General features: G+C 33.2%; 4 protein-coding genes across 6 annotated transcripts in view; 3 read left to right on the top strand and 1 right to left on the bottom strand.

Annotated features, from left to right (window-relative positions):
* The first annotated feature begins 1,882 nt into the window (after positions 1–1,882).
* Positions 1,883–2,949, top strand: LOC123009778 (adrenodoxin-like protein 2, mitochondrial). The gene is made up of 2 exons (XM_044406297.1): positions 1,883–2,346; positions 2,400–2,949. The coding sequence occupies exons 1-2, from the start codon at positions 2,246–2,248 to the stop codon at positions 2,737–2,739; spliced, it is 441 nt and encodes a 146-aa protein (XP_044262232.1). The 5' UTR covers positions 1,883–2,245; the 3' UTR covers positions 2,740–2,949.
* A 170-nt stretch (positions 2,950–3,119) lies between these two features.
* Positions 3,120–5,166, top strand: LOC123009734 (xaa-Pro aminopeptidase 3). The gene is made up of 8 exons (XM_044406238.1): positions 3,120–3,279; positions 3,331–3,563; positions 3,610–3,926; positions 3,976–4,184; positions 4,232–4,402; positions 4,490–4,731; positions 4,782–4,902; positions 4,954–5,166. Exons 1-8 carry the CDS (start codon positions 3,231–3,233, stop codon positions 5,118–5,120), a joined length of 1,509 nt encoding a protein of 502 aa, XP_044262173.1. The 5' UTR covers positions 3,120–3,230; the 3' UTR covers positions 5,121–5,166.
* LOC123009733 (amidophosphoribosyltransferase-like) overlaps positions 5,125–27,170 on the bottom strand; it is a 30,527-nt gene continuing 8,481 nt past the window's right edge. Inside the window, exons 2-6 of the mRNA XM_044406237.1 lie at positions 21,573–21,805; positions 20,950–21,467; positions 8,042–8,447; positions 5,486–5,790; positions 5,125–5,430 (exon numbers count right to left, since the gene is read on the bottom strand). Of these exons, the coding sequence (XP_044262172.1) occupies positions 5,276–5,430; positions 5,486–5,790; positions 8,042–8,447; positions 20,950–21,467; positions 21,573–21,796 (1,608 nt within the window). The 5' untranslated portion in view covers positions 21,797–21,805 and the 3' untranslated portion in view covers positions 5,125–5,275. The remainder of the gene's footprint in view (positions 5,431–5,485; positions 5,791–8,041; positions 8,448–20,949; positions 21,468–21,572; positions 21,806–27,170) is intronic.
* The window catches only part of LOC123009732 (multifunctional protein ADE2), a 27,689-nt gene continuing 11,083 nt past the window's right edge, over positions 10,565–27,170 (top strand). The window contains exons 1-2 of one of the 3 annotated variants that reach the window (XM_044406226.1): positions 12,245–12,551; positions 15,781–19,026. In XM_044406226.1, the coding sequence (XP_044262161.1) occupies positions 12,398–12,551; positions 15,781–19,026 (3,400 nt within the window). In that variant the 5' untranslated portion in view covers positions 12,245–12,397. Of the gene's footprint in view, positions 10,845–12,244; positions 12,552–15,780; positions 19,027–24,406; positions 24,651–24,879; positions 24,998–27,170 lie in introns of those variants that run through there. The other 2 variants (XM_044406232.1, XM_044406231.1) reach the window with 2 other exon arrangements.

The following is a 27,170-nucleotide window of genomic DNA, read 5'->3' as shown; positions in this document are numbered from 1 at the left end:
CAATCTTTTAAAGTGGCGTTAAGCTCCTGTTATCAGCCAGCTGCAAACTTACGCCAGTTATGTTTACCAGTCATTGGAGATAGTAGCCCCGTATTTGGACAATCTATCTGTCCCTTCACGGCTGAGGTTATATGGATGATGATTACGTTCCGGGATTTTATTGTATCGCACGGTTGAGGGAGGAAATTGACTTTAGACGTGGGGTGGAAAATTAATCAGATTATAATAAAATGAAAGTTTTAAATACCTAATAATCGGCTTTCGCAGATGTCAATAAATCATAATTAATTAAACATGTCATATTTTTGTAATATAGAAAGTTTTTTTAATTTCTTAACCGGACATTTTTTGAAAATTTACTCTAAAGCAGGCTTTAACGTCAAATTTGACTTTTCAAAATGTCAAACTGACAGAAATAACAAGTGACAAGTTCAAAATGAGGTTACTTTCGAAGGGCCGCTTTACATTCAATAATCATGCTGTCCCATTTTTTGTCCGCAATTGTAGGTATACTATCCAAAATTTTAACATTTAATCATAATCACTTTCAATTGGTTATTGAAAAATTGGTTCCATTTTTTTTAAATATCTACCATGCCGGAAGGGAAATGGGACATTTTCTAAAAATTTATTGTAAAGCAGGCTTTAACGTCAAATTTGGCTTCACAACATCAAAATGACAGGAATAAGTACATCAGTGACAAGTTCAAAGTGAGCTTATTTGCTAAAGGCTGTTTTATATTTACCTTGCTGAATCATTTTTTTATCCGCAATACAGCGTCAAAAATTGTATAAATAGGCAACCAATAATACAATAATTTGTAAATTTCTTGCTGTTGTTCCCATTATTAGACATTTTAGTTTTGAATTTAATATTTTTTTGAAATTTCTGATAGTCAGGTACCGACTATGATTATTTGATTTAGAATAGTTAATACTTTACACAAAATAGTTTATAAAATGCTATTTTTGCTCCGTCAGGCGGGAACAAATAAAATGGGCACCCTGTATTAGTTACAAATTTTATGTCGGTTGTATATCTAACAATTATGCTTTATTTTAACGTTAAAAATAAACAAAAAAATTATATAACATTTCCATGATTTCAAGACTGAATAAATTTCTCTCAAAATGAGCATTTTTTACAATTTAAGTATTACATTACTGAATTAGGAAAAAATCTTAAAAAAATTACAAAAATTTGACCATTTGTGATATAAAAAAATCAAGTTAGTTTTGTATCTCCAAAAACAAATGAGTGTAGAAATTTAAAAATATTTTATGGAATGTATGGGTTTTAATGTTTAATTTATTGGCAACATTGAATTATTAATAATCCTTCTAATTTGTTGTCAAAAAGTGTCAGGTGACGGCTAAATCATAAGTCGCCCGTTGCAAATGAATGACGATTGCTTATAAAAGTTTGACGTTTGAATTTGAAAGTCAAGGTTGGCAAACTAAAATTTTAAATTTGACACCAAGTTGAGGTAAAAAATCACAATCATTTACAGTCACCTGGTACCATGTAGCAAATGTCAACACAATTCTTCATCGTATAATAAATAATTGTTTGAATTAATCTTGAAAAAGAATTATTTTTTAATATAATTTCAAAAAAGTTGTATGTGGCAAGTAAAATTCTGTTTTAAGTAAACATGAAAATTCACGTTAGCGTGAAATAATAAGAAAAATGTTTTAATTATAGGCAGCCAACAATACACTGCCATTTTGTAGTGTTTGTTTTCTAAATTGCAGTTGTTCAGTAGTGATATATAAATAAATTTAAAATGTAATTGCAATATTTATTTATAAATAAACTTGTGTATTAATAATTGGCAAGTCAATGTGCATAATAAGTTTCGATGTTCATTTTATCGAACATCGAATTACCACCTTTCCGAAAACTGCAAATGTCATTAACCTGTCAACCTGTGATTTGATGATGTAACAGAGTCAAAGTAAAACAATTCTGTTTATGTAACAAACGTGCAAGTTTATACTAAATGAATGTCGCAACAAAGCTTCATCTTTACTGTAATTTCTTCAACTAGTAAGAGTTTAATTCATTTTCCCATAAAATCGGTTATTTGGCCAAGCACGTGTCACAGATCTGTCAAGAATTTGACTTTCAATGATATCCCGAAAATTCTTAGTTTTAAATGAAGTTAAAACGAATGCTACATCCGTTGTAGTTGAGAAATTATGATAATAGAAACCACAGTGACCTCGAGTTAAAAAACCCAAGATGTCTTTTCTCAGTGTGATAAGGAGGAGTGCCCCAAAACTGATAAAAACTTGCATTATTCGCCCCGTAACTAACGGAGTCCCAAATTTAAACAAAAAAGAGTGAGTATAAAAAAAAAACTTTACGAAAATATTGGCAATTTATTTTTTTTCAGAATTGAAGTTACATTTGTGAGACACGATGGTACTCGCATTAAAACTAAAGGAAAAGTAGGGGAATCCTTTCTGGATGTGGTTGTCAATAATGATTTATCTTTAGAAGGTTTTGGCGCTTGTGAAGGCACCTTAACTTGCTCAACTTGTCATCTCGTCTTCAAAAAAGAAGATTTTGACCAACTCCCCGATCGTCCTGAAGGTGAAGAAGGCGACATGCTGGAATTGGCCAGAGGTGTCACGGACACGTCTCGTCTAGGTTGTCAAGTTTTTTTAACAGAAAATATGGACGGAATTGTTGTTGATGTTCCAGAGAGCTCAAACGACGCAAGACTTCAGTGAAACCCACTTTCTAATTTAGTCAATTTTATTTATAGGGGAATTTAGGGGGAGGGTGGTAACACTGCGTACTCAAATTGTCGACTAATTTTAAGTAACTAACCCGCTTTTCTAGTTTTTTGGTGCTTCTCTTTATTTTGTTATTAAGTTGAAATATGTACAGAGTTGTTAATAAATATTTTTTAAGAGTTTACAATAAAATGTCACAATTTGTGTTTTTGTTCTTGCCAACCTCGTAGACAAAAAATTGAAAATTTGTCAAGTGAATGACTTTTTAATTATTTATTGGAACAATATGTTAGTCAAAAATTGAAAATGGACATGGTTTTTATAATTTTTGAATTATCTGACGAGAAATATTTCGTTGTTGATTTTTCTCAATGTGAACGTAGCTTAATCCACCAAATGTCACTTTTGACATTAGTGTTTTCTAACCTCAATTAGACAAATTTTAGTTTTTAAGCCTTCAAAAACCTCAAATCTGTGATATCACAATGCTGGCAACACGCACTCGGCTCCTTTTATGTATTTTCAACAAATCAAGTAAAATCACAATTGCCAACCTTCACAAACAAATCATTTGAATCATTTTAGGTGTCTTCCGTTCCTATTGCAAAAAAGCAACAAAAGGGAAATTCGAGTTCCCTAGAAGGACAATATTTAAGTCTTATGGCCAACCCACACACGAAACACACCCCCAACTTTTGCAAAAGGACGAAATAACCCCCCAGATTAAACGGTCCGAGTTTCAAGAACGGAGACAGAAATTGATGGAACAAATCAGTGTGTACGTTAATGAACGTAATCCTGCGATGAAGCAACATTTGGTGGGTTATTTAAACCAAGTTTCGGGAGTAATTCCCCTGATTATAGATAGTTATCCCTTCTGCTACAAAACAATACATGTCGGACAAAATCCCTTATTTTTTCCGCCAAAACACCGATTTTCTCTACCTGACCGGATGTTTGGAGCCCGACAGTTGTCTCGTTTTGGCCACGACAGCCCCCGATCAGCATTGCTCAACCCTCTTCATGCGGGAGAAAGACGACCATTCTGAGTTGTGGGACGGCCCCAGAACGGGGCCTGACCTCGCCCCAAGTGTGTTTGGAGTGGACCAAAGTCTACCAATCAACGAACTCGAGAATTATCTACACTCGTTTTTCAAATCCAACAACAAATTTAGTCTTTGGTATTTGGGGTTTCCCCCAATTTCATCCAATTATTTCACCCGTTTTCAGGTACGACTTCATGAACCCCGTCCAAATCGACGTACACAAAACAATGGTCGATTATTTAAACTTCATGCGACTGAAAATGTGGGAATCCCCGAAAGTTTTTATACATAAACAGAGACTAATCAAGAGTCCTGCTGAAATAGCTTTAATGCAACAATCTTGTGACATTGGCGCCAATTCGATTGTTGAAACCATCAAAGCTTCACGTCCTGGTAAAATCATGAAAAAATCGCTGAAAAATTTTCAGTCACATTTGTAGGAATAAACGAGAGTCAGATTTTTGCTAAAGTCGATTATGAATGTAGGATGCAAGGGGCGGAGTATTTGGCATACCCCCCGGTGGTGGCGGGGGGTAACAGGGCCACCACTATTCACTACATTAACAATAACCAAATTGTACAAGAGGGAGAGATGGTATTAATGGATGCTGGTAAGGATCACGTGATTGCGTCATTGCTCACGATTCGTTGATTTCAAACACGTGACTTGAAACTGACGTTTTGATTGGCTTTCGCAGGGTGCGAATTTCACGGTTATTCAAGCGACATTACCAGGACTTGGCCCATCAATGGAAGATTTACCAACAGTCAAAGAGAGGTCTACGAGGTGGTTTTAGACGTTCAGAAGAAATTAATTCAGTTGTGTGGAAATTTCCCCACTTTGGACAGTTTATTTGACTCAATGTGTGTGTTATTGGGGAAGGGTTTGCAACAAATTGGAGTAATACCGAAGATATTGACCAATCAGGCGTTGACACGGGTTAATTGTTAATACTTGGAGTCGGAGAAAAAATATAGTGTGTATTCCAGGCCGCCTACCAATTTTGTCCACACCACGTGTCCCATTATTTGGGGATGGATGTTCACGATACGCCCCTAATTACGAGAAATATTAAAATACAGCCAGGCATGATTGTGACAGTTGAGCCCGGTATTATTATTTTTTTTTGGTTATTTTTTTTTTTCTAATTTTCTGATTCAGGGGTGTATATTAATCACAAACACCAACAATTACCAAAAGAATTCCTCGGATTGGGGGTACGAATCGAAGACGATGTTTTAATTACTGAGTCCGGCCCTGTGGTTCTTACCCGCAACTGCCCCAAAGAGGTGTCAGATGTTGAGAATATTTCTAGTCAGAATTTGTGACTTGTTTAAAAATAAAAAATATTTTATTCAATTCGTTTGAGTATCAAATACAGAGAAAAGTCTTAAATCCAACTACAATTTTATCACTTGTACATAAATCTAGTGCCCCAGAAATGCACTTGTCATTTTTTCGCCCAACTCCGTTGCGTGTGGATTTACCAATCCAAGTCTTTGTGGGGTTCCCCGCCCGGATACTCGCCGGTAAGGCAGGCAGTGCAGTGACCGACTTTGTGCGAATTCTTGGTTTTGATATCGGACCGGACGGCTTTCACCAACCCTTCCACACTTAAATATTTCAAACTGTTGGCACCTGTGAAGCAATAAATAACGTAGCTAATGTTGTCAATTGTAGAAACCTAACTTACCGACTTGCTCGGCTAACTGATCCGGATCGAGTTTATTAGCGATTAATTCTTCCCTTGTGGGTATATTAATGCCCATATAGCATGGGTAAAGCAGAGGCGGACTGGCCACTCTGATGTGCACTTCAGTGGCCCCCGCGTTTCTCAGTAGTTTAATAATGGGCCCGATTGTGTTTCCCCTGACGATCGAATCGTCGATTAAAATCACTCGTTTCCCCTTAACGCTCCCAGAGAGCGCCCCAAACTTCTTCGCGATGCTCAACTGCCGCAGTCGGTTGCTGGGTTGGATGAAGGAGCGCCCCACGTACCTATTTTATTATTATTTTTATTATTACAAGGTATGTCAGAATTCGCGTCCCAGAGAAAAAAATAAAATTCACCAGATCCGGAAATGAAAAAATTTCCAAATTTTCAGCAGATTTGTATGGGAGAAAAAAATAGTGTTCTGCTTAAACTCTTGAAAAAAGGCAAAAATGTCATGCTTTTCGGCCTAATTCTGTAATTTTTTAGTTAGTTTTCAACAAAATTTTGCGTTTTTCTAGCTGAAAAACGTGCTAAAACGCTCGAGAAATGCAAAATAATGTAATTCTAAACTTAATCTCTAACTTGATTATTTAGTTTATTGTTTTAGCGAAATCTAGCGAAAAACCTGAGATTTTAGTACAAAAACGTGCTTAACAGCATTTTCGTCCAAATTTTGTGGTTTCTCAGCTTATTTTTGCTCAAAACCAGTTAAATCAAGTGAAACAAACAAAATAACATCAATATCAATCCTCCTTGTGATATTTAGACGTGTTTGGAGAAGATTTTGTAAAATAAATGAACCTCTGGTTCAAAAACGAAGTAAGTCGGGCGAAAGAAGCAAACAAAATAATGATATCAATTTCGATTTAATTTTGTAATTTTTTACCCTGTTTCAATGCAATATTTCTAACTTTTTGTGTTTATATCTCTCAAAAACATCCTTAACACTCGAAAAAGACAAAAAAACGCAGTTTTGGGGCTATTTTATTGAATTTGTGACTTGTTTTTGTCAAAACTTTGTGTTTCTAGCTGAAAAAGCATTCGAAAAAACTAAAATAGGTTGTCATTTTCGACTCTGCTTAGTAATATCTTGTAAAAAACATAAAGAACTATTTTTAACCAATTTGGTGGTTTTCGATTAATATTTCTTTTAGAAAATTTGGCGAAATAATCAAGTTAGAGCCTAAGAGTTATGTACAAATATCATAATATAATCTTTTCTTACAACAATTTTGTTATTTTTGACACGCTATGGCAAACCCTCGTGAAAAAAACAAAGTTTTCAGCTTGAAAATCGGCTTCAACTTTTGAAAAAGGAAAAAATTATTTCGTTTCGGCCTAATTCTGTGTTTCTAACCTATTTTGCGAAATAATTGCGTTTCTTGCTGAAAAACATGCTAAAACTCTCAAGAAATGCAAAATTAATGTAATTTTCGACTTATGACTAATATGTTAATTTTTCAGTTCCTTTTAGCGAAATCTCGCAAAAAACCTGAGATTGTAGTACAAAAACATGCTCAAAAAGATTCTCGGCTACTTTTTGTTTTATTTTGCTCAAAAAACAGTTAAGTCGAGTGAAACAAACAAAATAAACATCAATATCAATTGTTTTTGTGATTTTTAAGTCTGTTTGTACAAGATTTTGCAAAATAAATGAGCCTCTGGTTCAAAAACGAAGTAAGTTGAGCGAAACAAGCTAAAAATAATATAAATTTCGATTTAATTTTGTAATTTTTTTGCCTGTGCTTCAAAGAAATTTTTAGAATTGGCTTTATTTTTATCCCAAAAACGTGTTTAAACAGTTGAAAAGGGTGATAACGCCGTTTTTGGTCGAATTTGTTGAATTTTTGGATTGTTTTTAACGAAATTTTGCGATATAATTGTGTTTCTAGCTAAAAAAATATTCGAAAAATACAAAAATAAATTGTTATTTTCTATCCTGTCTAGTAAAAGCTTGGAATAAAACCAACAGAACAATTTTTAACTAATTTGGTGGTTTTCTACTTTTTTGAAAAAACTTAACGAAATAATCAAGTTCCTGGTTGCAAACGTAGAAAATGCTCGAAAAACAAATTTTTTATTTCCAGAAAATCACCACATATTAGAATTTTTACAAAAGTTGTAAAAATTAAAATCACCAGATCTGGTGAAATTTCACCACAATTGGCAACACTGGATGAGATACCAGAGGAACAAGGAAAAATTCTATCTGTCAAAGAATTTTGACATTTGACATTTCTTTACGTCTATTTAATGACACTGATGATCTTGTACAAGTATATGTTTTTTTTATAATTATTTAGTAAAGGTACAAAAACTTTGCCAATAAAAGCCACAAACAGAGTTACACTTTAGAAAAAAAAACTTGGAAAATTATTTTTCCAACAGAAATAAATAGTCAAAAAGCAAAACTTGTCATAACTTCGAAATCTTAATAGATAGAATTTCTTAAACATTACTCCATGTTCCTGGTATCTTATTTTTCTCTCTGGCGTACTCTGTATTATTTTATTATTATTATTTTTTATTACGTGCCTGTTCTTGCACAAGACCTCGGAGAAGGAGATTCCGCTTTGTCGGGAGAAGCCGTGGGCGGCGGCCGTGCCCGATTCGGGGACGGAGCTCACGATGTCGGCTTCTACAGGGTGTTCGATGGCCAATTGGCGGCCGCATTGCATCCGCACGGCGTACACCATCTGGCCCTCGAAGATGCTGTCAGAACGGGCGAAGTACACGTATTCGAAAATGCAGAAGGCTTGGATCTTGTCTTCGGGGCGTTCGACAATGTCGATGGTGCGGATGCCGTGACGGGTCATTTCAATTATCTCCCCGGGGAAGACCTCGCGGACGTATTGGGCCCCAATGGAGAGGAAGCCGCACGACTCGGAGGAGACCACCCAGCCCTCCGCTTCGCGGCTGTCGTCGCAATCGCCGTCGAGGGCTGCAAAGTAAATTTTTGATTTTTTCAATATACAGGGTGAATGAGTAAAAATAAAATAATTGGCGGAAAATAAGCCTTTTCGTGGCCCACAAAGCCTGTATTTTATGAAAATAACTAAGTGGTTTCGGGGGAACTAATAAATTTTAATTTTTGTCATATAACTTCATCACCGTGTATATCCGTAACGAAGCTTTATAAGACTGTAGTTTATTTGACAAATTAGTGTCATTTTTTGATGTAAAACATGTGGTTGCAATTTTTCGCAATATTGAGAAAACACCCTGTAAAATGTACAGGCTGTTCCGTATTAAAAGTTTTGAGTTCCAATGATATTTATCTGAAACTTTGTATACAGCCGTAATCGGTGTTTACCCAGCCCATGGCTTTGACCCCACTCAAATAAATAAATAATAATTGCTATTGCTCGTCAGTGTCACCAACCCAAAAACATAAAATTCATCCAGATCCGAGTTAAAAAAGTTGCAAAATCTCGTAAAAAAACGAAGTTTGCAGCTTTCAATCTTAAAATCAGCAAACATGATATCATTTTCGGACTAATTCTGCGATTTTTTTGCTTGTTTTTAAGAAAATTTTTCGAAATAATTACGTTTCTAATTGAATGAAAAACATACAAAAAACGCTAAGAAATGTAAAAATAGTATAATTCTCGATTTATCTGGTTCATTTCTTGGTATGTTTTGGCGAAATCTCACGAAAAACACTAGATTTTAGTACAAAAACGTGTGGCTTTTGTTGCTTTTAAACACAAATTCTGTGGTTTCTCGGCCTATTTTTGTATTAATTTTGCTCAAAAACCAGTTAAATCAAGCGAAAGCTACAAAATAATATCAATATCAATCCTATGCGTGTTTGAACAAGATTTTGCAAAATAAATGATCCTCTGGTTCAAAAAAAAAATAAAAAATAAATAAGTCGAGCGAAATAAAGTAAAATTTTTTAGTCTGTTTAAGCGAACTTTTTCTAAATTGTGTTGTTTTTATCTCTAAAACGTGCTCTAACATTCAGGGAAAAATAACATCATTTTTGGCTTGTTTTCAATGAAATTTTGCAAAATAATTGTGTATACTCGTATAGCTGAAAAATGTACCGAAAACAAAAATAAATTGCCATGTTTGTATCATAGTTCTATTTAATCAAATTAGTAATTTCTCGATTTTTTTGAGAAAATTTGGCAAAATAATCAAATTTCAGGTTAAAAAATATAGAAAATATTCGAAAAAGATGCAAAAAAGTATCATATATTTTTATCTAATTTACTATAAATATTTTTTGTTGTAACGGCAGCGTTACAAGAGTTTTTTTTTCATTAAAACAAATCACCTGATATTCGAATTTTTTCAAAAAAATCACCAGATAAACATGAAAATCACCATGTTTAGTGGAATTTCACCAAACCTAACAACACTGTTGTTCGTCATTTGTTTCCTAGCTGGGTAGACATCAACATAATCTCAAATAGTGTTGCCAAAGGCGCTAAACCACTAAAAAACAAACGAAAAGACTGAAACTATTAATAAAAGTATGGATGGAAAACAGTGATAAAACCTGCTTAAACATTCAAAAAGATAAAAATAATATCATTTTTTGCTTGTTTTGTTGAATTTTTGCCTTGTTTTTAACAAAATATTGCGAAATAATTGCGTTTCTAGCTGAAAAATATAATTTTCGACTTAATTGGTTGATTTTTTGGTTTATTTTTTAGCTTGTGAAATCATTTCGTTTTTATCTTTAAAACGTGCTGAAACAGTAAAAAAGGAAAAAATAACACCATTTTTGGCCTGTTTTGTTGAATTTTTGGCTTGTTTTTAATGAAATTTTGCAAAGTAATTATGTTTCTAGCCGAAAAAGGTACCAAAAACAGAAGTAAATTGCCGTTTTTTGTTGTAACCGTAGCGTTACAACATTTTCTTCATTTCCAAAAAATGACCTGATATTTAATTTTTTACCAGATTAACATGGAAATCACCAGATCTAGTGGAATTTCACCAGACCTGACAACACTGTTGTTCGTCTTTGGTTTTCTAGCTGGGTAGACTTCTTTGTGAACTGCCCTCGTACATCACCCCTCACCCTATTTACAAGGAGTATAGTTTTTTCACTCTGTTCTTAAAATGGAATTTTCGCGAAGTGAGAGAGGAAAGCCTTTAATGATTTGTGAAGGTTTTAAATACACAAAAAAGAAGGTGTTAAAAGCGCGTGGTGAGGAGTGTTGGGCTTGTACGAATAAAAAATGTAGGGCAAAAATTTATGCAAAGAACAATGGAAAAGTGTTAGTTCGAAGTCTCAATCACCATAATCATGAAAATGGAACAAAAGGAAATTCTTTAACACGAAAAGCCACCAAATGGGTTGATTCTACAGTTAAGAATAATTCAGGTAAGTAAATCATCGACATAACCTCAAACAGTGTTGTCAAAGGCGCCAACCACTCAAAAGTAAACGAAAAGGTTGAAACTATTAATAAAAGTATGGAAAACTGTTTAAGCGAACTTTTTCGATTTTTAAAATTTTTTTATCTCTAAAACGTGCTTAAAAATTCAAAAAATAACATTATTTTTTGCCTATTTTGTTGAGTTTTTGGCTTGTTTTTAACAAAATTTTGCGAAATAATTGCGTTTCTAGCTGAAAAACGTACCAAAACGCTCGAGAAATGTAAAAATAATACAATTTTCGACGTAATTGGTTGCTTTTTTAGTTTGTTTTGGCGAAATCTCACAAAAAAACCTGAGATTTTAGTGAAAAAAATTGGTAAGTAGAAAATTTCATTTATTTTGCAACTTTTTAGCTTGTTTAAACGAAAGTTTTTGAAATTGTTTTGTTTTTAAAGTGAACTTTTTTCCATCGCCTCAATTTTTGTTTTATAAAGTAAGAAGGTTGCCTTGTAACTTGGAGTGAGAAAAACTATGTTTGGTACCATTGGAAAGAAAATTTAATTTTCTGTCATATACAAATAAATCAGTGTTCGGCGATAAATAGTTATCGAGAAAATTTCTGACAGACAAATAAAAAAAAATGAATAAAACTATAAATTAAAATATTGCAAGTTTTAACAAAATAAATTTATATTTTTTTATCTATGTACACAGGGTGCGCCAGAACTCGCGCCCCAGAAAAATGCCATATAAGGTAAGATACCAGGAACATGTAATAAATGTGAAAAAAATTTATTTATAAAAATTTCGAAGTTATGAGGGTTTAAAGTTTGCACTTTGAGTCTATTTATTTCTGTTGGAAAAATAATTTTCCAAGTTTTTTTTTGCTATAGGCTATTAAAAGAGGAAATAAAGGAGCTGTATCCTAAATTGTAACTCTGTTCAATGTTATTTGTGGCTTTTATTGGCAACATTTTTGTCCCTTTACTAAATAATTGTCAAAAAAACATATACAAGATCATCAGTATCATTAAATAGATATAAAAAAATGTCAAATGTCAAAAAATAAATGTCAAAATTTTTTGATAGATAGAATTTTTTAAACATTTTTTTCATGTTCCTGGTATCTTACCTTACTTGAAAATTTTCTCTGGGGCGCGAGTTCTGGTGCACCCTGTATATTTTATTTATTTTACCCTTAATAAAAATATTTTATCAGTATTTATTTTACGGAATTCTAGTTTTTCAACTTAATAATATGTATCGTTGCATATCCTATTTTTAAAGTCACTCCAGTGACGTCAATTCGAGCGAATAATGCGTACACGTGATTGGTGCAAAGTTACGAGACAACCTTCTTTATAAATCTTGATCCATGTCGCATTACAGCCGGCTGCGGAGTAGGGGTAAAGTGATAGGCGCTTGACAGAGCAGCCAAGGCCAATATGGCGGCGCCCATGGCTCGCATCAGCTGACAGTGTAGCATTTATATTTTTATCATACGTGCAAGTGTCTTTTGATCAGTGTATTGATGTAAATGTTGTCCACTTGATCGTGATGGACAACGATACCGCTAGTAAGTCAAATAAACCGGTCAACAGGGGAAAAACCAAGAATAGTGCGAAAATATCCGACGATGAATTAATTTTACGCCGTAAGAGACAGAATGCCGCGAGAGTTCGTGCTTTTAGGGAAAGGAAAAAGGCTCTTGGTGAGTTATTTTAATTTTTTTAGTGAATTTATTAGAATTATTGGAACTTTCTGTTGGTGCATATGTATTAATCTTAATTTTGAATGCTTGACAGGGCCGCCACAAGCGGGGGTGGAGGGCGTGCGGCGCCATATCCAGGGGGCGCCAGACGAGCAACAAATTTTAATAAAATCATAAATAAAAAAATTGAATTACTCAAACCACAAAAGATGCAAAAAAATTAAAATACATAAACATAATTTAAAACAAACTACCAGGTGAATAAAAAGTATGGAACCAAACGTTTTTTCCTTAAACTATATATTTTTTGAAAAAACTAATTGAGTGATAAAGTACTACAAAAATGTGATGATTTAACAAGAATAAAATTTTTCGAAATTTCCTTTTGTTTTTGGGTTCTACAAAAAAAAAAAAAATTTTAAATGGCAACCCACTATAAAATAATTTTTCTCATAATAGCTATTCTCTAAGGATTACAACTATCTGCTTTATATTTAATTTAAAAAAAAAATTTTTGACAAAAAAAAATCGCATAACTCAAAAACAAAACAAAATTTCGTTCTGAAAATACGATCACATTTTTTATATTACTTTAATTTATATTAATTATTATTTTCTGGAGGCAAATGATTAAAAATAAAACCGCTTGGTTCCATACTTTATATTCACCCTGTACAACACAATATGTGGAGAAAGTCATCATACTGGAGGTCCGGATGTCCGGAAAAAATATTGAAAGATTTTGGGGGCAGGTCTCCTACGTCAAAAGAAGAAAAAAAATCTAAAGACCTATGTTCAGAAATGATTTCTAAGCGAACCCAAAAATGCTAAAAGATCTTTTTTTCCATTATCTCAGTAACCGGTGGACATAAATTTACAAAAGATTACATCTAACGTAATTTGAATGAATCTATTGGTGATATTACAAATTGTGTACTCTAATTAGGGGGGCGGAGGCAAGTGACAAGTAGTAAAGTTTCCTATAAAACTATATCACTTTTTTAAATTATTTCAAGAAATTTAATTTTTTTCTAGCAGAATAGATGCAGTTAAACAATTTTGGTATCATATCTGTAGACTTTTTTATACTCTGATGAAAATATTTGAAGATGATTCTTGGAATATTGCTACTACCCATAAAACTCCTTTACATGCCTTTGTTACAAAATCGTATTCGTTGTTTTCATCACAATTTGAGTTGATATTTTAAACAAAATAAATGATGCGGAATTTAAAAAGTGTAAATTTTCTTCAGAATCTAATATTTCATTTTACAAAATATCATTCAAATAAAAGCTTGAACCGAATTTTTATTTCGTAGCGTTGGTCCTCTTCTCGGTCTTATCAAATTCGATTAAACGGGACTGTACAAGGTGATTCTTTTAGGGCCTATATTAGAAACTTTTTAACTTCTAATGCAGATAGAAATTTAAAATTTGGTACACATCTCAAATCGACCAGTCTAAGTTCAATTAAATTATTTTAAAAATGGCTGAACTTCCGGAACTACGAGAAATTGGCGCCAACTTTGAAATTTTAAATGGTAACCACTTATTTTGATTGCATTTTTGAATTCTCCTCTCCAAACTGAGTAAAATGTATCTAGTTATTAGAACTTATCTGTCATAGTTTTTGACATACGTCAATTTTTTGCTCAAAATTTTCATTTGCAGAGGTTTATTAAAAACATCACAGCTCTTGAACCGTTTGTGATAAGTCAATAATTTTTTTTGCATTCGATAAGCAAACGTCCGAAGAGTTTCCTAAAATGTTCAAAATTGTCAACTGTCAAATTGCAAAGCTTATATGATTTTTTGAAAATGATATTTAACAAACAGCTATAACTCAGTTTTTTTCAAATAAAATGACCCCATTTTCTCAACGGCAAGCGAAAGTACATCGATTTCTAGAAGGACTTTTATCAACATATCCTATACCCATCTCTTACAGTTTCTGAAATAATCACGAAAAACATGTTTTTGTTTTTTATTTTTATAGTCAATCACGTAGGCTTTGGAAAATGATCAATACGTATTAAAGATTTAGTCTACACAACACCCATTCGGAATTACGAAGAATTGAGGCAAGGATTGAGACGGCATTTAATAATCTTCAACCAAATGAAATAATGGAAGCCACTCAAATCAGTTCACCATCGAATTTTGGACTGTTTGAAAATGGTAAACATATCGAATATCTGTATTAATTATGGTATATCTTTATTGTATTTTTTCAAAGCCAATGTGATTAACTATAAAAATAAAAATTATAACATGTTTTTCGTGATTATTTCAAAAACTGTAAGAGATAGGTATAGGACATGTTGATAAAAGTCCCTCTACAAATTAATGTACTTTTGATTGCCGTTGAGAAAATAGAGTCATTTCATTTGAAAAAACTGAGTTATAGCTGTTTGGTAATGATCATTTTCAAAAAAATCATACTAGCCTTGCAATTTGACAGTTGACAATTTTGAAAATTCTAGAAAACTTTTCGAATCTTTGGTTATCGAATGCAAAAAAAATATTCACTTATTGCAAAGGGTTCAAGACCTGTGATGTTTTGAATGAACCCCTGCAAGTGAAAATTTTGACCAAAAAATTGACATATGTCAAAAACTATGACAGATAGGTACTAACAACTAGGTACATTTTACTTAGTTTAAAGAGGAGAATTCAACAATGCAATAAAATTAAGTGGGTACCATTTAAAATTTCAAAGTTGGCGCCAATTTCTCGTAGTTCCGGAAGTTCAGCCATTTTGAAAATAATTTAATTGAACTTAGACTAGTCGACTTGGGTTGTGTACAAAGTTTAAAATTATTATCTGCATTAGAAGTTAAAAAGTTTCTAATGTAGGCTCTAAAAGAATCACCTTGTATAGGTAATATGAAATTTAGAAAAGTACAGTTTTTTAAGTAAAATTTTCAATGTAAAACTTATTTGATTATTTCCACTCTAGAAAACAACATTTTAAATACTTTTTAATTAATTACTTTGATTTATTGACACTTCTTGATAAGCAAGTTTAATAAAAATTCTCTTTAGTTTTTAATCTTAACAAAATTCTGTGAATATATTTTTTATAGGTACAAAGAAATACCCATACTTTATTAACAAAAAATAGGGCGCCAAATTCAAATTTGCACGCACGCGTTGAAACCTCTTGCGGCGGCCCTGAAGTATGTTAATTTATATCCGGTCCATTCAATATATTTAATTTTATTTAGCCCTCCAGTCATCATCACAAGCCGAACTAAAGTTTGAGCCGCCGGAAAAAAATAGTAGACTGATAACAGATGTTATGCCGAGTACTAGTAGGGGTCCAGCGTCGAGCTCTGGATATAATACGTCTATCATTCAAAGTGGCGACCCTGTATCCGAAAAAATTTTGCATCAAAGACAACTAAATGCGGAAAGATGTCGCAGGTATCGTCAAAAATGCAAGCAGCTAAAATCGAGTACGAAGACAAGTCGAGGATTAGTTGCTGATGCAGAGGATTTCCAAAACTCCTCAAATCACACTCAAGATTTTTCAAACGATGAATCCTCATCACAGGCTTCTGAAAATGCAACCGACGACGCAAATTCCAGCACTCCTGCAGGCTTATACTGTCGTCGGTACCGAGAAAGACTCAATGCACGAATAATACGAGCAGAAGAGGATCCCTCATCGATCTATACGTTGTATATCAGACATAATGGAGCTCATAATCTATTCGAAAACTTATTTGAGAATAACTCATTCGGTTTTGCGTGCACTGTTTGTGATAGACTATGGTTCAAAAATGATTTGAAAAGTCCGCCTTTATCGTGCAGTGCAATTTTGCGACAAATATGCCCAACTGTCTCCTTGCAAGATATTCGCGTGTGTGCGACCTGTAAAATGTCGCTAGTTGTTGGAAAAATACCGAATTTGGCCGTGAACAATGGGTTTAAGTATCCGCCTAAGCCGAATCTCCCTGAATTGGATTTAGTTTCCGAGCGATTAATATCACCCAGATTACCTTTTATGCAAATTCGACGGTTGCGATACCTCGAGGGACAATATAGAATCACTGGACAAGTTATCAATGTGCCCGTTGATGTTAATAACATGGTCCAAACACTGCCTCGAAATCTAGACGACGATTATTGTATAAATGTACACATAAAAAAACGATTAATGCACAAATCTAGTTATTTGCAAGGACTGGTAAAGAAGGGGGTTGTTAAAGACTGGCTTAATTATCTTGTGGCTACTCCGCTTTATAAGCATTATGACATTAAAATCAGCTTGAGGGAATTAAACAATGAGAGTGAAAATCCAGACATTGTTTTAGACGATTTCGCTGAACCAATTGAAACTGGTGATAGTCTAATTGCTGAACAGCATACTCTTTTATGGTCAGAGGATAAATATTTAGAAATTGCACCAGAAGAGAACAAAAGACCTATTAGTCTGTTTGATTCTCATGTGGAAGAATTATCTTTCCCAGCAATTTACTACGGTCAATTTCGGGAATTCAAAGATGGTGTTAATTGCACAGCTTACTCGATTGCAACAAGTGAATTGCGGCGCTCTGATCGACGAGGGGTCACTCCTCACCACTTGCTCTTCTTAGCCATGAAGATTATGAGTGAAAACATCAGCATTGCTTTGAAACAAGGCATAAACATAACGAAAGAGCAAATATTATCTTCCGATTATCTTAATGGTTGTATTGAATCAAACTTGGTTTTTCTCAAATCCATACCGAATTCAGTACAATATTGGGAAAGTCGAAAAGAAGACCTCTTTGCCATGATCAGGCAATTTGGTAAGCCAACGGTGTTTTTGACAATGAGCGCCAATGAAATATCATGGAAATGGCTTTTGAAAACATTGTATAAATTGAAACATGGCACGGAGATCACTGATTTAGAAGTTGATCAGTTGCATTATAAAGTCAAGGCAGAGTTAATAAATAAAGATGCTGTCATATGCGCCATTTATTTCAACAAACTTATCACTGTAATAATGACAATTCTTCAAAATAAAACCGTTAGCCCATTCGGTAAGCATTATGTTCAACATTATTTCAAGAGGATTGAATTTCAACACAGAGGAAGTCCTCATGCACATTTTTTGCTTTGGTTGAATGAGGCGCCTAAAGATGCTTTTGGGGCAGATATGGATTCTACTATTCGGCTTATCGATGATTTAATTTCAGTATCGAGCACGGAGTCCTCAGGTCTTATTAATCTCGTCACACACCATCACACTTTTACGTGTTATAAAAATAATCGGAAATGCAGATTCAATGCCCCTTTTATGCCTAGTCGATCAACTGTACTACTTAAGCCTTTGGCTAAATCTACTTATCGGGAGAAACGCGTTCATGATGAGTATAAAAAAAGATATCAAACAATACACCAAAATCTCGAAGACAACGACTACGATGACATTGATGATTTTTATCATAAAAATAGCATAACATCAGATGAAGATTATCATAAAATTCTGTCCGCTGGAATTTTACGGTCAATGGTTTTCGTTAAACGTCACCCCAATGAAAAATGGCATAACTCCTTCAATCCATTCATTTTTCACCACTTGCAATCCAACATGGATATCCAGTACATACCAGATGAGTATGCCTGTGCTGCATACGTTGTGGAGTGTGTAAACAAATCGAATCGAGGCATCAGTAATCTCCAACGGGAGCTATTGGATCTTTTGGAGGAAAATCCAAGTTTAGATTTGGTCGAAATGACAAGACATATGAGTGCTAATATTTTAAATACAATAGAAATGTCCAGCCAAGAAGCAGCATGGTTTCTCCTTAAGGAACCAATGTCTAAGTCAACACTTAAAGTTGAATTCATACCTACAATGTGGCCTCTGGAACGTCATCGTGTCAGAAAAACAGAAAAAGAATTAGAACGGCTTCCTGATGACGATACCAATATTTGGAAAGAAAATTGTTTCGAGAAATACGAAAATCGACCTGCAGAATTAGAAGATGTTTCGTTGATTCAGTTTGTTGCTTGGTATGCAGTCAAAGCTCGAAAAAAACCGTCGGGACCTCAAATTACATACCAAAATTGGGATACAGAAGATGAAGAAGACATTGAAGAAGAAGAAAATGTCAATCAGCAAAGTGAAAAAGTATATTATCGTCGAAAAACCCCAAGGATCGTACGCTATCGACATTACGATATGGCAAATCAAATGTTAGACTACAAACGTGAAATGGTTACCTTGTACATTCCATTTCGTAATGAAGAAAGGGACATTCTGGATGAAATGCGATTTAATCAAATCTATGAAGAAAATGAACAATTGATTTTAGCTTGTCGTGAAGAATTTGAAGCGAATTTAGATATTGACAAAATTATTGAGGCGTACAGAAAATTATGTCGTCCTGATGAAAATGAAGAAGACCTTGAAATTTTGCCGCTTATGCAGCATGATGCGAATCCATTCATCGAATTTGACAACAATCCAGATGCAGGTACTGTTCCGCTTTAAAGTATAGTATCAATACCTTTTTTTCTATCGCCTCAAATTTTTTCGTCCATCTATCGCATGTCGCATTACAGCCGGCCGCGGTGTAGGGGTAAGTGAAAGGCGCTCGGCAGAGCAGCCAAGGCCAATATGGCGGCACCCAAGGCTCGTATCAGCTGACCGTGTAGCATTTATATTCTTACTCATTCGTGCAAGTGCTCCGCGGTATTTGTGTGTTTTGATCAGTGTATTGATGTGTATTAATCCGAAAAAGAGTTTCACTTATTGCATCGTGGTTTCATAAAACCACACAATTTTTTTATCTCTAAAACATGCTTAAACACTCAAAGAGGGAAAAAATAACATTTTTGGCTTGTTTTTTATGAAATTTTGCAAAGTAGTTTTTAGCTGAAAAATGTACCAAAAACAGAAGTAAATTGCCGTTTTTTGTTGTAACCGCAGCGTTACAACAGTTTTTCCAAAAAATCACCTCATATTAGAATTTTTCCAAAAAAAATCACCAGATTAACATGAAAATCACCAGATCTACTGGAATTTCACCAGACCTGGCAACACTGTTGTTCGTCTTTTATTTTCTAGCTGGGTAGATTTCTTTGTGAAGTGCCCTCGTACAGTTGCGAAATTAAAATTTTGGGCAGTATTAAACTCTAAACAACCTTTACATTAATAACCTCATTTTGTATTTTTGTTATGTTTATGTCATTTTGACTTAGGTACTTATTTACTTTCAAAAATAGCGTCACTGACAGAAAAATTCAATTCTTAAATGTCAATCATGATGACAGTAAAAGGTACTTTATAGTAAACTTTTTGAAGTGACAGAAAAATACTGCCCTAAATTTTAATTCCGGAACTGTACATCACCATCCCCCCACCCTATTTACAAAGAAAATATTACCATGTCAACAAGAAATTATTCCCTAGGATTTAGGGAAATTCGAAAATATGTTGTCATAAATTTGGTTAGCTTGGTTTGTAATGACAAACATAGGATATCGTAACTTGTGTCAAAAATTTAGGTTAAGTCACCTGTCAGCTTGTGTAGATAACTCAACAGCAGGTTGACAGAAAACGTCAACCGTCAACAACAAGGGGTCCCCAACACTAGGCATTCAAAATTACTTCTGAAAATTCTAGTTATACAAACAACATGAAAAACGTAATTTACCTAAAAATTCCTAGGTGGTAATTTCTTGTTGACAAATCTGTAGTTTTTTCAGTCTGTTCTTAAAATGGAATTTTCGCGAAGTGATAGAGGAAAGCGTTTAATAATTTATGAAGGTTTTAAATTCACAAAAAAGAAAGTGTTAAAAGAGCATGGTGAGGAGTGTTGGGCTTGTACGAATAAAAAAATGTAGGGCAAAAATTTATGCAAAGAACAATGGAAAAGTGACAGTTCGAATCATATAATCATCAAAATCGAACAAAAGAAAATTCTTTAAAACGAAAAACCACCAAATTGGTTGATTCTACAGTTAGGAATAATTCAGGTAAGTAAATCATGAACATAAGCTCAAACAGTATTGTCAAAGGCGCCAAACCACTCAAAAAAGCCTGAAACTATGTATTAATTATGGATACAGATTTTTTTTAGGAAAATTACGTTTTTCATGTTGCTTCTAACTAGAAGTGAGAAGTAGCTTTATATGCCTAAGGTTGGTTACCCCTTGTTGTTGTCGGTTGACGTTTCCTGTCAACCTGCTGTCAACTATCAATTAAATTATCCATACAACCTAACCAAATTTATGGCAACCTATTCACAACCCTAGGGAGTAATTTCTTGTTGATACGACAATACCTAAAGATGTAGTTCTCCGTAGTATTAATAAAAGTATGGAAAACATTGAGTATGAGGAAAAAATTATAAATTCAAATGTGTTGCCCACATGACGGCAAAAACTGCACTTACGCTCATTTTGCGGTAAAATCTTCCCCAAACACAGTGGTCTATTCCCATAAGGGTCCCTCACGGCGTAAATCTTGTTCTTGAGCATAATCACGAGCGAGTAACTCAGGGGTGCCAACTGCATTAAATGCTTGATCCTAGCCGGCCAATCGGGACCATTCGATTCACCTTCTGGTGGATTCAAACACAAGGCTTGTGTTATCAATTCGCTGTCAGAATGAGTCGATAAACCTACTCCTCGACCCAAGACCATTTTCCTCAAACTGTCACAATTAACCAATTCGCCATTATGGGCCACGGCGAGGGCCCCATGTTGGGTGTGTACCACGAAGGGTTGACAGTTGACCTCTTCGGAGGCGGCACTTGTCGAATAGCGTGTGTGACCAATCCCGATACTGCCCTTTAGGGTCCGGATCGCTTGGTCGTTGAAAATGTTACTGATAAGACCCATGCCTTTGACAATGTTGAAGTATTTCGAGCATTTGCCCTCGCTGGTGACGATTCCCGCTGATTCTTGGCCTCTGAAGGGAAAAAATCATGTTGGCTGAGACAATTTGACAAATTTTGAAATTAATTTGGCAACACTGAACTTAATTTCAGTCACAGCACACTTAATTGAAATTTACCTGTGTTGGAGAGCAACTAATCCCCAACAAATAATTTGCGAAATTTCTAATGTGGTTGGCCATTCGCCACATCCTATAGCCCCGAAAACACCACATTCGTGAGTCAGACCGGAAGTGACAGCCCCCCGACCTTTTCGCTTTTCAATCTCGAAGTTTTTCATTTCGCAAGCTAGAGAGTCTGCGTCAGGGTGTTCGCAGGGTTTGGTTTCTGTTTCACTTGACATTTTTCAAATCTGGAAAAAATTGATCCTTTTAAAACTTTTGATCTTTTAATAATAAATAGTATTTCAGAAAAAATCCGTTCAGCCTACGATTTTAAAAATAAGTTGGCAACATTGAATAATGAGAAGACAGAAGATATGAGACATACAGTTGCGGAATTAAAATTTCGGCCAGTATTGTCATTTTCATAATGTAAACTCTAAAACAAGCTTTACATTAATAACGTAATTTTTTACTCTTGCCTGTTTATGTCATTTTGACTTATTTACTTTCAAAAATAGTGATTTGTGGTATAATAATGGGTAGGCAGCAGATCAAAGCAATGATTTAATTACACTTAATTTAATTAATAAATTTCCTAAGACAAACAAATTGTTTATTAACTATTTAAAAAAAAAAGTTTGTCTAATGTCAGTCATCATGACAGTAAAGGGTACTTTACAGTAAACTTTTTAAAGTGACAGAAAAATACCGCCCGAAATTTTAATTCCGCAACTGTACTTCAGGCTCAGTGTTGCCAACTTATTTTTAAAATCAGCACAGGTCACCCCTATCTACAATGTGACTCAATACACAACATACATATCAAGTGTCTACAAAAAAATCTATTGGCATCATTGACTATTGGTAATACTTCTAATTTGTTATATCATGATGTGAATGAATAAGAGTTATTTATAAAAGTTTGACATTTGAATTTGAGAGTCGGGGTTGCCAAACTAAGATTTTAAATTTGACGCCAACTTGAGGATGAAAATCACGTTATTAGTAACCTGTGATAACAACAAAAAGGTTACACTGTTTTGTAATCAATAACTAAAAAATAAAATTTTATTAAAAACTCCGGTGTTGTTACAAAATTACAAAAATCCTTCAACTGAGAAAAGTATAAAATATATTTTTTTTATAAATAATAATGTAATGCATTCTGTAAACATTAAAAATGGAGGTGCTAATTAAAATATGTAATTGTTTTTTCACGATGATAAATTATATCCTTGTACAGACTTTTCAATTGAAAAAGAAAAAAAAATGATTGGGTTTATTCATTTCAGCCTGTTTTTATCTATAGTCGTGGTCAATTTTTAAAAACTGAGTTGTGTAAATTTGACTTTAAACATTCAATTGTTTTTTTTTAGGGACAACAATAATAAATGACAGAAATGTAGGCTACCGAGTTTTCCGCGATGTTACAATTTTTGAAAAAAAAAATTTACAAACCGAACGATAACTATTGATTAATTAAAAAAAAATAGCATTGCAGGCAAATATCAAAAGAACAAAAAGTGGATATCAAATTTTGACATTTCTGGAAGTTCACTGTGAAGCAGCCTTTAACGTCAAATTTCCTACTAAGGGCAGTTTCACATTTAAGACTTGGTTAAACGTATTTCTCTTATGGCGTTTCCAATGTAAAAGAATTGCGGCTGTAATTAAGTTATTTAAAAAGATATCAACGTCGATTAAAAACTCAATGTATCTTAGAAATGATATCTACAAAATGGCCTAAACAAAATTTTAAAAAATCTGATACTTATCAAATTACGGCTACTTAAATAAACACCTTTTTGTACTAAAACACTTGTAAAGACACCTAGGCTTCAAAATGAAAAAACTCTTCGGCCATTCGGTAGAGATTTTTATTTGAAACAGCTTGGTGTTTTTAGTTTTTTTTCTGTTATTAAAAATAAGCTTGATATGGCGACAATTCTAATTCGTTGGAGCACAAAATTTCTCGAACGATGATTTATGGCAGATAATTAGACAAATCCCGAGAAAGATTTACAGTGGGACCGGGAGGTCTGAGTAACAGACCCAAGTGCAGGGATACCTGCTAAAAATTATTAGACTTGTCACCTCTCACTTTCTTGTTAGTCTTGTTCATCTTACATAACATAAAAACAGTATTGACTTTTGTTTCCGTTGAAAAAGGAATTTTGTCGAGATTAGCCACCAAATCGGAGAAAGTTAACCTTGTAACTAGAAAAAGGATTAGCCGCTTAATAGTAATTTAGGGGTTTCAAGTAATTATTATTGATATTACAATAGGTAACTTGTTTGTCTAATATTTTCTTTATCCAGGGCTGGTATTTAGAAAGCAACCTTTTTTCTTATTACCCAGAAATGATAACCTAGATTTCATTGTGTTTTAGTTTTAGTCTCTTTTTGAAAGAGGAAAAAAAATTTCATTTTTAATTTTGCGCCAAAACTGCAAAGAATAGTAATTTATTATACAAGACGATAAAGAAATCTTTATCGTCGTGTATAATATTTCGTTTTATGTTGTACTCACCTACCAGATTTTCTTGAATATTTACAGTAGATAAAAATTACTTTATTTTCAAAGACGATAAAAGACTACTTTATTATTCATTCTGATTCAGTAAAAAGAAAAGTTCATTTTTCTCTTGATTTTGGACTAATATTATTATAATAATTTTTCTCTGCTTTTTGAGTCCTATTACATTGGTTGTTTTATTTATATGACAACTATATGTCACTTTGACAATTAATTAATTAACCTAATTTACACTTGAATTTTAAATATAGGAAATAATATGATATATATGATATAAAATTTATATTTTTTGGAAAGTATAGTTATTGTTATTTAAAAGAGAAAACACCAACCCTTTACATTGTAACCTCCCTAAAGTAGTAGGGGGAAGCTTCTGTTAATATAAGACGTTCGAAACTATGACAATTTTTAATTACTGTTTATCAGTTGGCTGTGCTATTGTGTGAAGTTTGTGCTTAGTGATCTTTTAAAACATGGCCAGAAGTAAAGGTAATGGCAGAACTTTGTCTAGTACTAAGAAAAACAAAGGGAACATTGCTTCTCTTCGTAAGTACAAGGTAAGTCACATTTTCTATACTTTATCATATTTCACATTTTACCTATAATATTAAAAAGCACTCGGGTGGACAGAAAACAATTAAAGTACCGAAAGCGCTGAATTCTGTATGATTATTAGTTTTTGAGATACAAATTAACTTTTAGCAGACTCACCCTGCATACTTAATAATAAAATGAAATTTAAAAAATAGACACAACGTGATTTTTCATTTTTGAACTTGTTTTTAGAATTTACAAGATCGGTTGAATGCGGAGGAAACATCACCTAATACGCCCGAAAGTGTCCCTTCATTGGAAATTGCTTCTAATGACCCATCAACATCAAAAGATTTAAAAAATGTTACTGGTACGTATACATATTAGATTAATCCGAACGTCTTGTAAGACCTAAAATAAATCTATCGAATCTTTAGTTCCAATAAATAGTACTCGATAATCAGAACTATGAAAAAGTTATTTTTTTTATAATGCTCCATCTATATATTTTATTACATATGTTTTAATGAAAATTAGTATTTCAGTTACTTTAATTAAGAAAAAAATTAATTCGGTAAACCGAAAAATCGACAATCCGGAGAACCCCTTCAATTAGTTCCTATTTATCGAGATTTACCTGTGTTTTCATTATTTTTCCATTAAATAAACACTTCAAATTTAAAACTAAACTGTTGAAAATAAGAAAATTTTACTTGAGTCTACAAATATCAAGTAAGACCAATCTAGGTAGTGTTGTAAATCCCAAGTACATCCTTTGTTGTGACATCAGCTTAACCACAGAATACCTAATAAACGCCCCATAAGCCGGTCGGGCCCAAGGATGGTAGACATAGAGGATTGCTCAGGCCCTATGCTGCAATGTTAACCGTATTTCATCATCCCCACCACATTGCGTGACGTCACAACTGGCCCACATTGTTTACATCAGCAGTGCTTCGTGTTTTTGTTGGTGTTTTAATGATATTAGAGCATATTAAGATCGTACAAAAAAAATGTAGTACGAAATAATGCAAATTTTAGTATATTTAAAGTAACTCCAATAAATTTAAATAGGTGGTGCATATATCGTCCCTATATGCCTGGTAGATGGTATGCTGTATATGGTTGTAACAGCAGCCAAATAAAACCAAAACAAATGGGTGACAATCTCATTTTTTGAGAAAGGAATGGGTCAACAGGTGCAGACGAGCTGACAAGTTCAACTCGATTCGTAGCTCAATTTGCTCCATTTCACAAACAATGATTATCAACGTAATCTAAGAAACAAATTTTTATAATGCATTCATTTTTGTTTTAGGCTAGAGTAAGCTATTTTATTGTCATACAGCTACAGTCGCCAAATTTCCATAGCCTATTCTGATCTAAAACAGAAATGAATGTATTATAAGTAGATGCATATTTTATAAACTTGCATCGCTAACATTACACCAGATACAATGTGTTTCAGTATAATTTCCCAAGCATATTTTTGATCTTGTAACCCACAGAAATTCTGTATTGTTTGTATTAAAATTATAAACGTGGGGTGTTATAAAATTGTTAATTGATTTTTAATTTATGTGATTTCTTTATTTTTCAATAATTTTAGAATTACAAAATTATTTTTTTACTATTGTATTATTTTTATAATCTCTAAGTCATGTGGACAAATAGAGAAAACAAATATTATTAATTTAATCTTTGTGATATCATTTCACTGAATTTTGATTGTACCTACACTGGTTTCAAAATTCAAGTTTAGTCCAGCTACCAAATGTTTTTATTTGAAGAAATAAAATTTATATTGTGTTGAAAGTCGTTTTGCTCATTTCTTTCTTCTTTAAAGTCATTACATTATTATAAAAATGGTTTATTTTGTTTTACATTTTTTTACCTATTATCCATTATTTTGTATTATTATTTATCAATAAAATTTATTGCATATAAAATTGTTAAAAAAAAAGTTTCTATTTTGTATGTATACCTAGGAATATTATTGATATTTTCACGACTTTGTGACCAAAAAATTTCAATGGCAATTTATTTATTAAATCATTTTTGTTTGAGCATTTTAAAACGTAAACAATACCCGTCAATATAAAAAGTAAAAAAATTTGTTCCTATTCTGAATGTCTTATATATCATTAAAATACAGAACAATGAATTATTGGAATTATTGCGTCTGATTACCCCGATTAGAAAACATATTTACTCAATTTTTGGACACAAATAAACAGAAAATTCTATTTTGTATTACCTCAAATTATAGCTACAATAATTTCATTATAAATTCAAAAGCGATTTTAACAAATAAAAGTCATAATTCACTTTTATTTGCATTATTTGATATTTGCTCCTATTAACTCCCATGTATTTGACGCGATTAAAGGCCTGAGCAATCCTTTACGTCTACCATCCTTGGGTCGGGCCGAAAAGTCTAGCATTCTGAAATGTTTTTTTATCTTCTTGAAGCGGTCGAAAATTGCGCCTTTATGTATCTATAGAAAACGATTGAAGTGGCTTTTTTTGTAAACGGAGTTGAA

The sequence above is a fragment of the Tribolium madens genome, unplaced genomic scaffold (genome assembly GCF_015345945.1).
Source record: "Tribolium madens isolate multiple individuals breed KSU strain unplaced genomic scaffold, Tmad_KSU_1.1 Scaffold_7;HRSCAF=85;Tcas5.2_LG10, whole genome shotgun sequence".
Lineage (NCBI taxonomy): Eukaryota > Metazoa > Arthropoda > Insecta > Coleoptera > Tenebrionidae > Tribolium > Tribolium madens.
This window is presented reverse-complemented; position numbering and strand designations above follow the sequence as displayed.

Coding starts and splice junctions, on each gene's coding strand:
- LOC123009778 (XM_044406297.1), top strand. CDS start 2,246: ATGTCTTTTCTCAGTGTGATAAGGAGGAGTGCCCCAAAACTGATAAAA. Junction 2,347..2,399: donor CCAAATTTAAACAAAAAAGA/GTGAGTATAAAA, acceptor ATTTTTTTTCAG/AATTGAAGTTACATTTGTGA.
- LOC123009734 (XM_044406238.1), top strand. CDS start 3,231: ATGCTGGCAACACGCACTCGGCTCCTTTTATGTATTTTCAACAAATCA. Junction 3,280..3,330: donor ATGTATTTTCAACAAATCAA/GTAAAATCACAA, acceptor GAATCATTTTAG/GTGTCTTCCGTTCCTATTGC. Junction 3,564..3,609: donor CTGCGATGAAGCAACATTTG/GTGGGTTATTTA, acceptor CCCTGATTATAG/ATAGTTATCCCTTCTGCTAC.